General features: G+C 45.9%; 1 protein-coding gene across 2 annotated transcripts in view; it reads right to left on the bottom strand.

Annotated features, from left to right (window-relative positions):
* Positions 1 to 4,451: 4,451 nt before the first annotated feature.
* The window catches only part of AP3D1 (adaptor related protein complex 3 subunit delta 1), a 46,234-nt gene continuing 35,956 nt past the window's right edge, over positions 4,452 to 14,729 (bottom strand). Inside the window, exons 22-32 of one of the 2 annotated variants that reach the window (XM_067312999.1) lie at positions 13,895 to 14,099; positions 12,965 to 13,027; positions 12,236 to 12,337; positions 11,559 to 11,708; positions 11,370 to 11,417; positions 10,785 to 10,974; positions 9,588 to 9,676; positions 8,473 to 8,558; positions 7,908 to 8,029; positions 7,041 to 7,120; positions 4,452 to 6,645 (exon numbers count right to left, since the gene is read on the bottom strand). In XM_067312999.1, the coding sequence (XP_067169100.1) occupies positions 6,550 to 6,645; positions 7,041 to 7,120; positions 7,908 to 8,029; positions 8,473 to 8,558; positions 9,588 to 9,676; positions 10,785 to 10,974; positions 11,370 to 11,417; positions 11,559 to 11,708; positions 12,236 to 12,337; positions 12,965 to 13,027; positions 13,895 to 14,099 (1,231 nt within the window). In that variant the 3' untranslated portion in view covers positions 4,452 to 6,549. The remainder of the gene's footprint in view (positions 6,646 to 7,040; positions 7,121 to 7,907; positions 8,030 to 8,472; positions 8,559 to 9,587; positions 9,677 to 10,784; positions 10,975 to 11,369; positions 11,418 to 11,558; positions 11,709 to 12,235; positions 12,338 to 12,964; positions 13,028 to 13,894; positions 14,100 to 14,729) is intronic. The other variant, XM_067313000.1, reaches the window with a different exon arrangement.

Here is a 14,729-nt window from a genome sequence, read left to right on the forward strand (position 1 = left end):
CCCCGAGCAGGCTTTGCTAAATCACCCCTTAAGTTATTCGTTAAAAACGGAGGAGTCCTGCGTCAGAGCGTGGCACGCTGCGAAAGCGGCACGAGCCTCACGTGCGACTCGGTGCTGTGCTAGAAATGCCCGTTCCCGGGGTCATGGGCAAGTTTGTCATATTATTCAACGTGATTATTGTCCTCATGGTGGGGTAGAAATGTTTGATGAGGCGCCCCAAAAATGTAGGAGATGACCAGAAATCAGAAGCAAAATAAAAAAAAAAACCCAAATGTCTAGTTTTAAACCAATCGTCACAATTTCTAGACAGAAAAGTAGAGTAACACAGCTCTGTCTGAGCAGATACGGTGCCTGGGCGGCCGCAGCGGGAAGGGGTCGGCCCGCCGCGGAGCCTGTTAGGCGGGACGGCCCGGCGTGCAGAGCACCGACCTCCCGTCCGCCACGGGGATTAGGGTGGGCAATCCCCCGACGGTGAATACACCCGAAATCAGCAGCACAAAATCCCCCTGGGGTCTCGGCCCCGGCACCTGCCCCGTCCTGGATCGGCAGCGGCAGCAGCATCGCCCGTGTAGTGGGTTTTGCTCCTGCATTTTGCGGGAATCTCTGGCTGTGGCGGTCTCGTGCCCGGCCCGAAACCTCTCCCGCGTGCCCGGCTGTGGCAGGGAGCCTTTTTCGACGGAGCATGAGTGCAGTCGCCGCCCATCAGCCGGGGCCATGGGATGTCTGCAATTCCCTTAAAAAACGAGAGGAGGGAGTTTCCTGACGCAACGATCCCAGCAGCGCTGTTAACAAGCACGCGCCTTCTTTCCTCCCCCACCGATGGCTCAATGCTCGCCGGGGAAGCCTTTACCCCTCTTTTAAGCATCATTCCATCCGCAGCTGCATTCGGATCCCCTCCCGCTTCCTCCCGCCATCGGAAAAGCCTGTTTAGCTGCAGGCAAGCGGGAGTTCGGCGCTCGGCTTTCTCAGGTGGTGAACGGGCGTTTGCATCTCACTGGGGTTTTTCTTCTTTCATTTTCAGAAACGAGATCTACCAGCGAGCCGGGCACTTTCCTTGCTGGTGAGAGGGAACTGCAATACTGGGACCAGTAATTAGATATAGTCCACACTCCCTGGTTGGAAAGTCCCTGGAGAGCTGCGGCCTCACCCCGATGCCTAGTCTGCTCCTTGGGGAAGGCAGAGCCGGGCTGCGCTCGCCCTGGGCTTGTTTGCATTTCGCGCGCCGCCAGTGATGCGTCCGCTCCCTGTGGCCCAGCAGCCCCCCCATTCCCTCTTTTTTTCTCAGATCACTGGAACGACAAGCTCCATGGCCTTCCCAATCCTTTCCCATTTTTTCCAAGCTTAGCTTTACATTCCTCCGGCAAGAAACGTCCAGCCTCAGCATGATAAGGCATCGCTGCAGTCCTATGACAAATCACGCTATGTTGGCAAAAGCTGGCAGCCATCCTGGCTCTTGATCAAAGAGGGTTTATTGCCGGGCTTAGCCTAGCTCTAACGCATATTCTTTATTTTTAGTTTTTTATTTTGCAGTAACTGCACGTGCACCGGGTAAGGGTTAACCCTGCCGGAGTTTCTGCTCGCCAAAGGAGAGCGTTGCTGGTGAGACAACTTCCAAGGCGATGGGGGAACGAGCAGCAGCAAAGAGCTTTCCTTGTTCTCCCCGTGGGGAGCAAGCCCAACCCTTAAGGAAGCAGGAGTAGAAATATTCATTTTCAGGACAGTTCAGTTATTCTAAACATTATTAAAGTTGCATCAGAACACGGCCCAGCCCCCAACAGGCTTTTGCGTGTTTGCACACAGTCCCCCCCACCCCTGTTTTTCAGAGCCCGAGGTGAACCCCACGGCTCCGCTGGCGTCGCTCCGGGCTGGGCTCTTCCTTCCTCGCAGCCGCCTCGGCCCGGCGCTTTGCTCCCTCTTGACCTCAGTCCTGCCCTGGGGATGGGAGCGGTTGCGCTCCTGCTCTCGGTGCTGCCATCGCTGCTCCGCAGAGCAGGAGAGGCTGTAGCACCCTTCTCCTCCTCCGAGCTAACCTGGAGACAGGCTTCCTGGGAGCCCCCAGCCCAAGGCACCTTCCAAACACTGAAAACTGAGGCAGATGCAGCCGCAGTCCTGCCCCAGGTGAGGTTCAACTCTTGCTGCTGAGGCTGGAGACCAGTTGCCAGCAGTGACCTGGCCACAGGGGTGGTGGTTTAACAGGCCAAGCTGAGGGAATACGCACGTACTTGAAGTTTAAAGCGATAGAAAGGAGAAGTGGTAACAAACACAGCTGCTGGTTCAAAGGGAAATTTTCACAAACATCACGATGCGGGAAGTCCAACGCAGGTGGCAAGTCCCTGCAAAGCTTAAAAACAAACTGCGGTGAAAGCAGAACAGCGACCCAAACCCCACAACCTGCAGAGGAGGCACGCACTCAGGGCGTGCACTTAGATTTTTCTACTCTTTTGCCATCTTGCTAGCACAAAAGGGGATGTAGGTGCTCTTTAAAACAAGGAGCGAGTGCAGGTGCTGCTGCTGCGACTGCCCCAGCTCAGCACCCAGACCCACAGCCCAGCTGAACAGCTCGTTTCCTTCCTTCATTCTCACCGACTGAAGCCACCCAGGGGAGCCAGGCCACGGCCCTGCAGGTGCAAAGGCTTCGGCTGCTTTGGTCAGGGCTTCCCGTTGCTCCCAGCTGGTGCATGGGGCAGCGTGGCATCTTCCCGGCAGCTTGGGTTTAACTGCAGAGCAGCTGATCCCCCACTGTGCTTCGAGCAGCAGCCTCCTGCCGCAGCCTGAGCAAGGTACGAGGGCCGGTGCGGTTCCCCGGCACAGCACCGCTGCTAACGGTTTGTTTTTCCCTTGCCTCCAAGGAAGGGATGCCGCATAGTCCAAGACTTGGCACGAAACAGTTGCAAGGCACAAACCGCCAGGATGGCACCCTCCTGCCCCCGCAAGGACAGTGCTGACTGCCATTTCTTTTATGTGCCTGCTCATGGCGTAGAGCATGCAAAATTGAAGCATAAAAATACACTCGGCTAAATGCAGAGAGCAGGGCAAGAGTCCTGGTGTTCAAAGGCAGAAGCGCTTGGCACCAGCTTCACTGTACGAGGCAGCGTTGTCCAGCCGAGCTACTGCAGCTCATTAAATACTTTACATTCGCTCTAAGTGCTTCCTGGCTTTGTGTGCTTTTTGTTTGGTTTTTAGGGTTTTTGTGTGTGTTTTTTTTTTTCTTGCATGCACAGTCTCATTTGCAAAGCGATTGGTTTTTATTGTTGTTTCCATCCTGCTAGCTCCGTGCAGGCCCCACGCTGCAGCCCAGCGAGCAGGCGGCCTCCCCAAGGGCCAATCTGGGATTACAATATTGGGTTAGCGCTGAATGCAGAAAACAAATGACCTGCTGCTTCCTTTGCTTCCTTCCGCAGCAGGAGTTTATCAAGGGATAACGAGGCCAAGCAGTCAGGGCAAGCCCTGGATTTTTCCTCAATGCAGAGCTGGTCGGCTCCTGCCTGTCACCTCCCCAGGCCTTTTCTGTTGTAATAGTCTGATTTTCACAGGTTCTGGTCTTATTGGCAAGCACTGCAAGTATCAACAAAAACAAATGCCTCAGTTCCAGGTGGGACAGTACCAGATGTTAAGCCTCATATTAATACTGGCATGTTTCTGCCACAGTTTGTATGCGATGCCAGGCTGGGAGGAAGAAACAGAGGTGGAGACCAACTTCTGTTCTTCGGTTTCTGGACACCTGATTAAGACCAGGGCTCTGATTTGCCAGAGTGCTCAGATCTTAGCTGCAATTGCAATCCACAAAAACTAAATGAAGGCAGCTCTAACTGAGGTCAACTGAAGGAGGTTTTTTCCCCTTGTAATTTGTGTTAGTGCCAACTATTGCTTGCGATGCTGCCTTGCAGAGGAAGGCTGAAAACTGACAGCCTCAGTCATTCAAAATGTGTAGGAAGAGAAATTTTGGTGTCTGCAAAATTAAGGCTAGTTTAAAATGCAACTACTGAAGAACAGCACCATTCCAGCGTCTCACGCTAACGACTCCTTTCTGCTCAATCGCTTCATGCCTTAGAGCTGTTGCCGCTGACACAGCAGGTATGTGACCAGGACCCGATATGCATACTGGGCATACAGGACCGGCAGGACACCCCTCATTGATGCAAACCAGGCCCTAGCTGATAGAAAACTGCCTCGCACAGTTGTTTGAAACAACTTCTCATTTCCTCCAGAGTCCCCAAAAGACCCGAACACTTCAGATCTGGGGTACATCCACGTCAAACAACCCGATGCTCAAATGTTTCCCTTGGTTAGTATACAGCATTTGCAATATCTGACAGTGGTGAAACGCAATGTTCATTGCAGGGTTATCTGCATTTCAGCGACTGGCAAAACAGACTATTGACAAAATGTATTTTCAAGCACATACAAACTGGAAGAGTCTTATAAAATGACTGCTTAAAAGCCCCAAAAGATACCTTTGTTTTGAAAGTTTATTGGATCATCTTGACACAAAATCATTACAGCAGCTTGTGGTATGTTTTCTTTTTCTTTTCAAGGGAATGTTGATAGCAAATAATTTTGTGAATGTAACACATCATACAGTTTCAAAAGTCTAGAATCACTGCACAGGATTCTGTAAGAGAAGACTCTACATGCTAAAGTGACAGTTTTCATCCATGAATTAAAAAAAAAAACACTAATCGAGGAACATTATCCTTTAAGACAATTTTAATATGTTCAGTTTCTAATACACAAACTGGCTAACCAACGGAGGTTGACCAATACCAAAGACTAGCACTTCACCAGCAGTGAAGCCTGCTGCAAAAGAATTCCTGCAGCACACGAGTGCAGTCAGAAGACAAAGCTGGTCCTAGCAATAAAACCACAGCAGAGCCTTTAAAAAAACCACCCTAATATGGGAAGAGTGTAAAGAGCACAATACACGCTTAAAGTACATGACATTAACCCAAAGGATAAGATCAACGCTTTATCCTGTTCCCTGCGTAGGGTTTTCGTTAAAGTCTACTGGGCATTGCTGACACCTGCTGGAGTGGTGGTGGTGCTGGGAAGGTGCAGACAAGCCTAACTCCTCCCTAGGGGCCCTCTCGGGAATAGCAACCAACAGTTGTTGACCCGTGCCTCAAAGTAAAACCGTTCAAGCATGTTCTCAGTGTGCTGGGTATGGAACTGCAACGGAAAGAACTGGGAAAAAAAAAATTTACAGCAAGAGATTCTGGAAAAGGACATGAATTAAGGAGATTTGTACAGGACAAGGACATCCCCTTCCAGTCAGTGATCCCACATGATTTCCATAGGGCAGAATGGGCTTCACTTCGCCGACTCTCCTTTTCCTCCTTCAAAAGTAACCTGTAACATTAACACAAGTCTGTGCTGCTCCCTCACCAACCCCTCCCTCCCATCCATCCAGGCAAGGACACCTTCGTTGTGGGGACCCAGTTGCATTTGTGCTGCTAAATCCGCACCCACCACTGCAAAGCCGCAGGCCGTGCGAGCCACGGGGACTGCCGCAACGCCGCAGCCTCTCCGATGCCCCAGCACAGAGGGAGGGAACGGGGCTGAGTGTGTGGTTCGGAGTACAAGGGATTACGCGCGTGGACATTTCTCTAACCTGGTAGTGGTCAACCTCAGCTGGTGAGCAAAATGATTAAAAAAGAAAAAAAAAAAAGCAGGAACAGACCCCTTTGGATTTCCAGTTTCTTGCTACACTGACTTTTCAGGAATGTGAAATTAGGTGGACTCATAAAATGTATTAGCAGAGACTGCTCAAAGGGGGGAGGCATGATAGATCTCATGAGGGGAAGGGAGGGAACAGGGGGGGGAACGGGAGCAGATAACCGAACAGCAATGCTTTCAGCCTGTGTTTTACGCACTCACCCTCTATTCTTTCAACTGTCACTAGAAGAAGGTTAAGGCTCAAGGCAACTACTATAAACAGAAACTCCAAAACGTCCCAATTCTCACCAGGCTCATTTAGATTAGCCCTAGGAGATGGAGGATGTTTATATGCTGATCACAATGGATCTTTCTGCGCTTGAGAGAACAACAACAACAACAATTATATTAGAAAAAAAAAAAGAGGCCTTCAGGTCCAGCACCAGCCTCTGCTAAAAATATACATCGACTACAGCAGCCCTGAAGACATATTCCACGGCTAAGGATCAAGTCAACCTTCCCCAGGAATAAGCACAAGCAACAGACTGTGCTGCTGTTGAGAAACTTCTGCTTAGTCCCCAACTCTGCAGAGATGGCAAGGTTTATGGGATCATCATGAGCTGCTGAATAAATACCGCCCCTCCCTCCCTCCTCCAGTCATGTCGCCAGGATCTCTTTGGGCTAGAAAGGGTTAACACCACAGTTTGTAAAAAGTTTTGAAAGAAAAAGGTAACATACAGCCTTAAAATGTCTAAACGGCAAACAATGGTGGAGTTAACTGAAAAGCACGTGCCCCGGGATAGTACATGCGTACGAGGGAGAAACTTAACACTTGGGTCTGCTTGTCTTTACACATTAGGTGTGTTTCTTGTAGTTGGAGTATTTTGTAAGGAATATTCAGCACATGGACAATGTCTCTTTCATCTCATCCAACAAGTTGCTAAGCAGAGTGGAATCACTACATTTGCCATCTACGGATACGGAGTTCTCTCCCTTGGAAAGAAAAAGAAAAGAGAAATCCATTAGCTTCTCCTTTAAGCGGGCACAACTCTATTCCCAGGGAAGCCTGCGGACTAGAAACAGCCAAGGGAGTCTGCACAGTATCTCCTGCACGGGAAGGAAGCAGGCTTAGACAAGAGGTCAGTTCAGGGGAGCTGCCAGCACTGCTACTACCCATCAGGTATGGGATGGGCAACAGGAAACCATCAAGGAGGTACAGGTTAGGCAGCAGCGCGGACAAGACTGCTGGATGGGCCACATGAATCAAATGGCCCATGATGTCCCCAGAAGAATTAGACGGGAATATTTCTCTCTTCCCTTTAGGGAGGGAAAGGCTACAGATTTAGTGTCTCTCAGCATCTCGTTTCAGATCATTATAACGCTCTCACCTTTTTTACCAGTAGGCAGACGTGATGACCTTGGATAGAACGACTGTACATTGATGCACAAGAATCAACGCGTTCCACAACTATAAAGAAAGCAGCAGTTTTAATTTATTGTGCAACTTTTTTAATAACATTTGCTTCCCATGAAGAGGGGCTACTGCTCTGCCTGGCCTCAAGGAATAGAAACTTCTACTGAGGGGAGGAGGGAGCCAGGGTTAACATGGCGTACGTGTCGATCTCCTCCTAGCTGGGATATTTTGCAATTCTGAGATTAGTCATATGTCTTAAGTAAGCTGCAAAGGTTCTGTGGCAAAAACACTAGTCAGAATGTAGATTTCTTCCCTAGAAATACTTTCAATCAGGCAGCGTCTTGCGCATACGCCAGAACATGATGAAATAGCCATTTGTTTTGCTTTACTCAATCCCCATGTTTCAATTAAATTGGGATTTCTTGTCAGTCCAAACTCAAAGTAGCACCATCTCTACCTTACTGAAACAAAACATAGAGGAAAGAGGTAGGATGAAGCGCTGGAGATCAAGGACATCCTCTGGAGAACAGTTACAGCCCTAACTACAAGCAAGCTACTCCCTTGATACCTGCAATGTGCCTCTCAGGACTGGACAAAAGCCACAAGGACCCAAAGGAGAGCTCATTTTGGGAAGGGATGGGGGGGAGGGCAGACGACAACATCCACAAGCTTTGAGGACACCGATATATTACAAAATTGGCAAAAATTCCTCTCCCAGATTTATTTAATCTGGGCATCTTGTTCTGACATCGAGACCACAGAGTGTTGCACTCTCTCCAAGCACAGGAGAAGTTTCAGAACATGAAATTTTGCGGAAGGTTCTGCGCTGAAGACTACTCACCTGAAAAATGATGATGAAAACAGATCTTTGCCAGTAGATGCTGGAAAGAAATGCTAATTCCATCTACTTTAATAGAACTCATGTGCAGGTCCCCAGACTCTAGGAGCTTGGCAAAAGCATCACTGCAAAACAGGAAGAAAAGTAAACACTTGTGCTACAAATTCAAGTGAAATCTGCCACGTTAGCCCCATGCAGACCTTAAGATATCTCAGGATGCAGAAGTCCAAGTACTACTAAGTTCTAGTAGGAAAAGGGGGTTAGAGCAAACATGGGAACCATACTCCAGACTGCACTGGAGAACCCTATGATCTCAAACACCACTACTTCCACATCACATCTGCTAGCCTGCGGGGCAATGCCCCTTCTTCAAAATCACTTGAAACAAATTGGCGGACAGATTTTAAAAGTCAGACATTACAGAAGAGAACTGTAACAAAAGCGATCATGAGCAGCCAAAGTCAAAAGCATGCTGCGTATCTTGCAGAGACGGCCTGCAGCCAAAGCTCAGCTTCATATGGGTGGCAAAAGCACCAATGTTGTGAGGTGCCTCCTGGATGGCACTTACCTATAGCAAGGCGTCGTGATCAAGTATGAAGCGCAACTGAAGTGCAATTTGAAATCTAGTTTTTCATGGGTTGAACCTTCATCATTCTGCAACAGGTCAAAGGAAAGGAGATGAATGGGAGCCCCGAGGCAGCAAGAGGAGGTACCACCCCCATCTACCGAACAGGCGCAGATGAGACTACTAAGGCTCGATTCCCTTTGATATACCCTGTCAGGTCCTGAAGGATCAGTTTGAGGAGGGGGGTGACCACCATGCTACAACATAATGCCACTCCGAGACACAAAATTTGGGCAGGGAGTTTGATGCGTACACCTAGAGCAGTAAAAGGACACATAACTGGATGGATCTGGCTACATTTTCAATCTCACCCTGCTGAAATATATCAAGCAGATTCAATTTACACCAGCACTCGAAGATGCGGTATTACAGTTCACTATTTCCCAAGCAAAATAATAAATCAGTACTTCCCAACTCTCAAGTACTAGAAATAGGACTGATTTACTATTTTGAAGAAGCTCTTAAAACAGGTAATTTTTGACTCTGCCTCCATTCACTTCCTTTGAGCCGTTCATGTAGTTCCTTGACTAATAGTTTTACTGAAATAAGATTAGAAACTCACACATTCTTCAAACCAGGTCAATACTTATAAACAATGCCTCCAGCTAACCCCACTCTTGCTCAGTTTCCATCCCTATTAGTTCTATCTTAATTCTTATTACTATTTTTTCCAGCCCTGTCCCAGGAAGCAGTATCCAACTGATCTTTGGGTTATTGAGACTCTGGGTTGCATCTCTTGCTAGTTGGTTGCCCTCCTCCTCTTTCCTGGCAGATACATCACTGCAGTGATTTTTCTAGCTGACAAGGTGGCAAATGTTTCAGGCTGCATTGCTCGCACGCTGCCAGGAATGACAATTTAGGACATGCTTACGTAGTAACTCAGGACACTCTTTGCACAAGATGCCATGTAAAATACTTCTCACATCACAGAATGGGCTGGTGCAGCAGAGATGAAATGATGCCTAAGAGAAGCTCTAAAGCAGTGCCTTCCACTCATGTCAAGCTCCCTTATGCAGTTCCAAAGGAAGCAGAAGCACGGAGTTTAAAGTTCCACTTACTTTGACTATAAAGGACAGTGTTCCTTTTAACTTCTGAGCCATAACAATACTCTGAAGTGTAAACACAAACTGGGCTTCATTAGAGATTCCTAGCATGAAGAGAAGAGAGGGAGAAGTCAGGTCAGAAAATGATTTCCATGTCTAAGTAGTGACTAGACTAAACTGACCGCTAGGAGTTAAGCTTTATGTATTGACCATTTTTCACCCAACTAAGTGTGAAGTTTTCCGAGGAGCTGGAATGGAGTTATCTGCACAACTCCTCTTGTGAATTAAAAGTGCTACAGCACTTAATTTTTGAGTCTCTGAAGAGCAACAGTGCTGGCTTTTGGTAGAGGTTATTGAGCCAGTACCTGTGCAAAACGTGTCACAGGGGCAATATGTTTACACAATTTGTATAACTGAAAGATATATGACTTTCCAAATAATTAACAGAAATAATTGTTTCTAATGTTTTTCTTTTAATCTATAAGCCTATGTCAAGAACTGCCTTATACAGAATGAAAAAAAATATGATCCCATTGCTTTCCATGGAAAGCATTCTAGAAATCACTAAATCCCAGAAAACTTCTGTGAGGTGTTTCAGTATTCCAATCAACTCATCTACAAAGAAAGGGAAATTGAAAGTAGTTCAGTGACTCAACTGTACTAGGTCCTGCCTTTATCCTTCATCTTAGTGTCCAGTATTTCTTAATGGCTCAGCTCCCCATTCAAGTGACTAGGTACTTATTGCAAACTTTCACTGCAAATGACCTCTGTCATTAAAATAGTGGACAAAAGCTTGCGAATAAATCCGGAGTAGACTCTAATGGTTCAAGGACCAGCATGAAAGAAATCCGTCTATATTTTTGTTTCATTTTAAATCTCATGGCAAAGTTCTTCTCATGATTTTGGGATGCCTGTAGCTGGTGATATTGGCATGTTCCAAGGTGTGCCAGCATGCGGTAATGCGAAAAAAAACTTGGACACTCGGACTCCCAGTTCTACATCAGACTTTGCTCTTGCTATACAGACCCACCTGTGCTTATAGCCATACTGTCAAAAGGTTTACCTTCAACAAATTGTGTGAAAGCGTAATGAACACCCAGGCAGAGGGACATGTCTTTCTAGAAAATAGTAAGAAGCTCAAACAATTCTTTCCACAGGAGGGCAGTGCAGGACTAAACATATTCCAAGAACCCTGCACAAAGCTTGTCATACCAGGGGGTAGCTGGAAGGGCACAGGTATCCCATCGTGTACTGATGACCCTTCTGGTCGAAGCATTTTAGTGTTGAGAGAGTCCAGGACATTTAGTTCCATGCTCTTCAGGAAGCTAGTGCTTTTGTTCTCAAAGATAACAGAGACAGTAACTTGACTGTCATTTTGCAGGTTTCCCTGAATATCGTAGGTCTGCAAATGAAGGGGGAAAAAAAATAATAATAAAAAAAATCTCAGAGATGCTTTAGAAACCTCAAACAGCACAGCACCAGAACATGGCAAGCTTCAAAGAGTAGGTAATTTGACACAGTTATAGGATAATGAAAAGCACACTGGTGATGAGCTCTACAGTACTGCTGAGCAGTGGGAAAATATCAGCTCAAAAAACTGGTTAAGCGAGACAACCAAAGGAATGGGGATGGAACCTTGTTAGTTTTCTAGCTGCTGGGATTTAAACAGCTCTTCCGTTAAATGGTGTCTACGTAAACTGCTATATTATTCTGAGTATTATGTAGGGTATTCCCTTCTTTTCTGAGAGAAGGAAAAGAGAGAGGAAGTTATTTGTATTTGAACACCAAAAAGCTCACCATTTTAATGTAAGGATTTTCAGCAAGAAGGCGGTAACTGGACATAGGCTGAAAAAACAAGAAAGAAATTACAGTCACAGTACAACAGAACTAAATTCTCTGAAGTGAAGTGTCATCCTCCTTCCCCCAAACACTGTTTAGCTCCTGCCTCTTCCCCAAGGCTAGAGTTGCCAGCGCAGAGCTACTCACTGGTAGTGGTTCATCATCTAGTGTTCCATTCTGTACTGACTCTGTTGCCTCCTCCTCACTGTGATGATGCTTCTTTTTGGATTTCTTTTTATCCTTGGACTTCTCTTCTTTCTCTTTCTTGTGCTTTTTCTTCTTATGCTTGGAGGATTTCTACCAAAAAGAATAAGAAACTACAACAAACCCTTAAAAGAAACCCCCATCTTTCCAGACACCACATCATGAGCCCTCTACCAACACTTCAACTCTTTGGCTCTCACTCCACACACAGGAAGCAACCTCCTGGAAGACGGAGCATAGTTTCCTGCTACTGTAGAAGTCTGAAACAGAGCCCTCATTCCTACAGCCCACTAACCATTCTGTGTTGAGTCCCAGTACACCCCTGCACCCTGCTTCACAGTCAGATGCCATGCCTTAACTCACAGCAGGCGACAGAAGGCCAAATCTCTTCAACTGACTTGAAGCACAGCCTTGAAACTGCTAGCTGATCCTTGGTTCAGGGAACAACCAAACCTCTCGTTATGAAGTGATGAGAGCTCCCAAAGGACATAATGCCCACTGCTGCCTACTTGCAGATGGTCACTGCACCGAATAGAGCGCTGCTGGTAATCCCCATGAGCTTATTTATGAGGAACATGAGAAAAACATGGCTAAAGGTGTCAACAACTTAAACCACTTACCTTTCCTTCATCCTCCTCCTCCTCTTCCTCTCGCTCTTCCCTTTCTTCTTTTTTTACCCCTTCAGGTTCAGCCACAACAGCAGCACTCACTTCAGGCTCGCTCTGCACAGATGATCAGAAGGGTTATGACACTAACTGAACACAGTCAAAACAGCTGAATCCCAGCCAAAAAGAAATCTCAACAGTGATACTCCCCTGCTGTCCCCCTCTGTAAAAACCCTCCTGTTGTTTCAAGAACTATATTAGACTAACATGGTACAAAGCCTTTCATTAGAGATCTCTGAAACTTGGCAAACATGATCACTCCAGAACAAAACACAGATCTCCTTGAAGGAATCAGAACTTTTATATTCCCTGTCTCTTTGTCAAAATTCTCCCACCAAAACTCATATTTTTCTGTTGATCTACATGAAATCTCATAGATCTAGATCTCTCAGATCTATTAATACTGCTAGTGCCTAGTTCACACTAGGAAATAAATCCTTAGTTGATAATAATTCAAATCCCATCACAGCCTGTAGCTGTGTTTCACTGATCTGCACAGTAGAGAAAGCTTGAAACCTCCAGTTAGCGCCTGTCAACTGGCGAGATAAAATTCCACTGCTTCATGGCAATAAGTTGAGGAGATGAAGTCTGTCTGTCCCTTCTCTCCTGCAGCGTGACAAGGCACTCGTATCACAGCTAAGACTAAGATCAGAAAAAGTTTCTTGTGACACGTAAGATGTCTACCTGTGGCTGGGAAGTGGAGGCAGGTGGTGGAGCAGTGGAGAGCCAGAAATCCAAGTCTTCCCCCTGAAATCCAAGAGAAAAGAAAACCATTGCGGTTGTTTTGATACTACTCTTAAAAAATTCATTTATTAAATTAAAACATAAAGCTTTCATGGAAATGCATCTCCAAAATGCTCACAAAGAGAGATGCTGTAATGGATTTAGGAGCAAATAGTTCAAGGAGCTTAACTTTAGCCTTTCAGCACATTTAAAATCTGGACATAGGTGATAGTAATTGCAAATTTACATCCAACAACTATTTGAGGGCTCCTGCAAAATCAGTTGCTCAAAGTCTAAGTTCCTAAAGGACACATCTAGAATGCCTGAAACCATTAGTAGAGGTGGCAGCAAATGCCAGATATGCTGAAGACTGAGTTCCCCTAAAAACTGCAACATCTACAGGCATTTAAAGCACGTGGGCTGTGACTTAGAGGAAACTTGCATCTCTGTAGACTGGTTTACAAAAAGGATAGTTGAGTCTTCAGAGTAACTGCCAATTAATGCCAAGTTTTAGCTGAAAAAATCCCAAAACATATGGGGGCAGGATATAGTATGAAGGCGAGTTCCAGATATTTCACTAAAGAGAGTTCCCTGCTTTAAAAACTGACAAAATATCAACGAACTCAACTTGGAAATTAGATCCAGAAGATCTGCAGCAGAAGCTGCTGTAAGCTGAAGTCTGCTGATAAGGCTAAGCTTTACTTTTAGTAACAGAAATCTTTAAACACATGCAGTTATGGTAGTAGCAATTTAAGGAAAAGAAAAATTGAAAACATTCAGCTGTTTGTTGTTTAGGAACAGTCACATTTGACAACCGAAACACAAAACACCCAGCAATATATACAGCCTAGAACAGCATTTTCTAACAGAATGCATGTCTTGGAGAATTACCTTTTTTTCTTCTTCTTCCTCTACTACCTTTTTCTCTTTCTCTTTTTTCTTTCCTTTGTCTCTCTCTTTTTCTTTGTGTTTCTTTTCCTTCTTTTTGGGTTTCTTGCTCTTCTTCTCTGCAAGGGGAGCTTCTGAGTCTGGTGACTTCAGGTTCTCAGCATTTCTGTGTCTCTGCACTGGCAGCTTCTCACTGTCTGCTAAGGGTCTTAAAAATAGAGACACCATTACCCTCGTGAGGTAATGTTGGACAGTCTCCCATATGTGGGACAGTCTCTCCCACAGCCCGGATTATGTGCTGAACTTCCAGGACACGGTAAGCTTTGTTTATAAACAGCTGGGCCCCAAAATTTCAAACACTGCATATTTTTGTACCCCAAGAAAGGTTTATTTATGCAACTGTAGCACTGCACTCATGGATTAGAAGTTGATAGAAACATTTTGCAGGTGACTGAGAGCTTAGCTCTTGCTAAGACCCAAACACCCTTAAAATGGTAACTACACACTTGCAGGCTGAATAACACTTACAGAAGAATACAGGCACACAGCATTATGTTGCATGTCTACGAAACCACTCTCAAAGGAAGAGCAGAAAAGTAAAACAGGAGAAAGCATTTGCAATAGTGTGGCAATTCAAGCTGTGAACTGACTGGCTGGCTCAAACAGCCCTCGAAAGGCATGGTTTCTGTTATCAGTGAATAGGTAACTGATTGGAAAAGATTTTAAACAATGAATCGTTTCATTTTGGAAGTTTATGTTCTGAATCTGTGTTCAACCATTACATTAAAAAGGTGCATTTTATTTCAGATAACTGTTTCCAAAAGCATGGCTGGTAGTT

Source organism: Apteryx mantelli, chromosome 30 (assembly GCF_036417845.1).
Source record: "Apteryx mantelli isolate bAptMan1 chromosome 30, bAptMan1.hap1, whole genome shotgun sequence".
Taxonomy (NCBI): Eukaryota; Metazoa; Chordata; class Aves; order Apterygiformes; family Apterygidae; genus Apteryx; species Apteryx mantelli.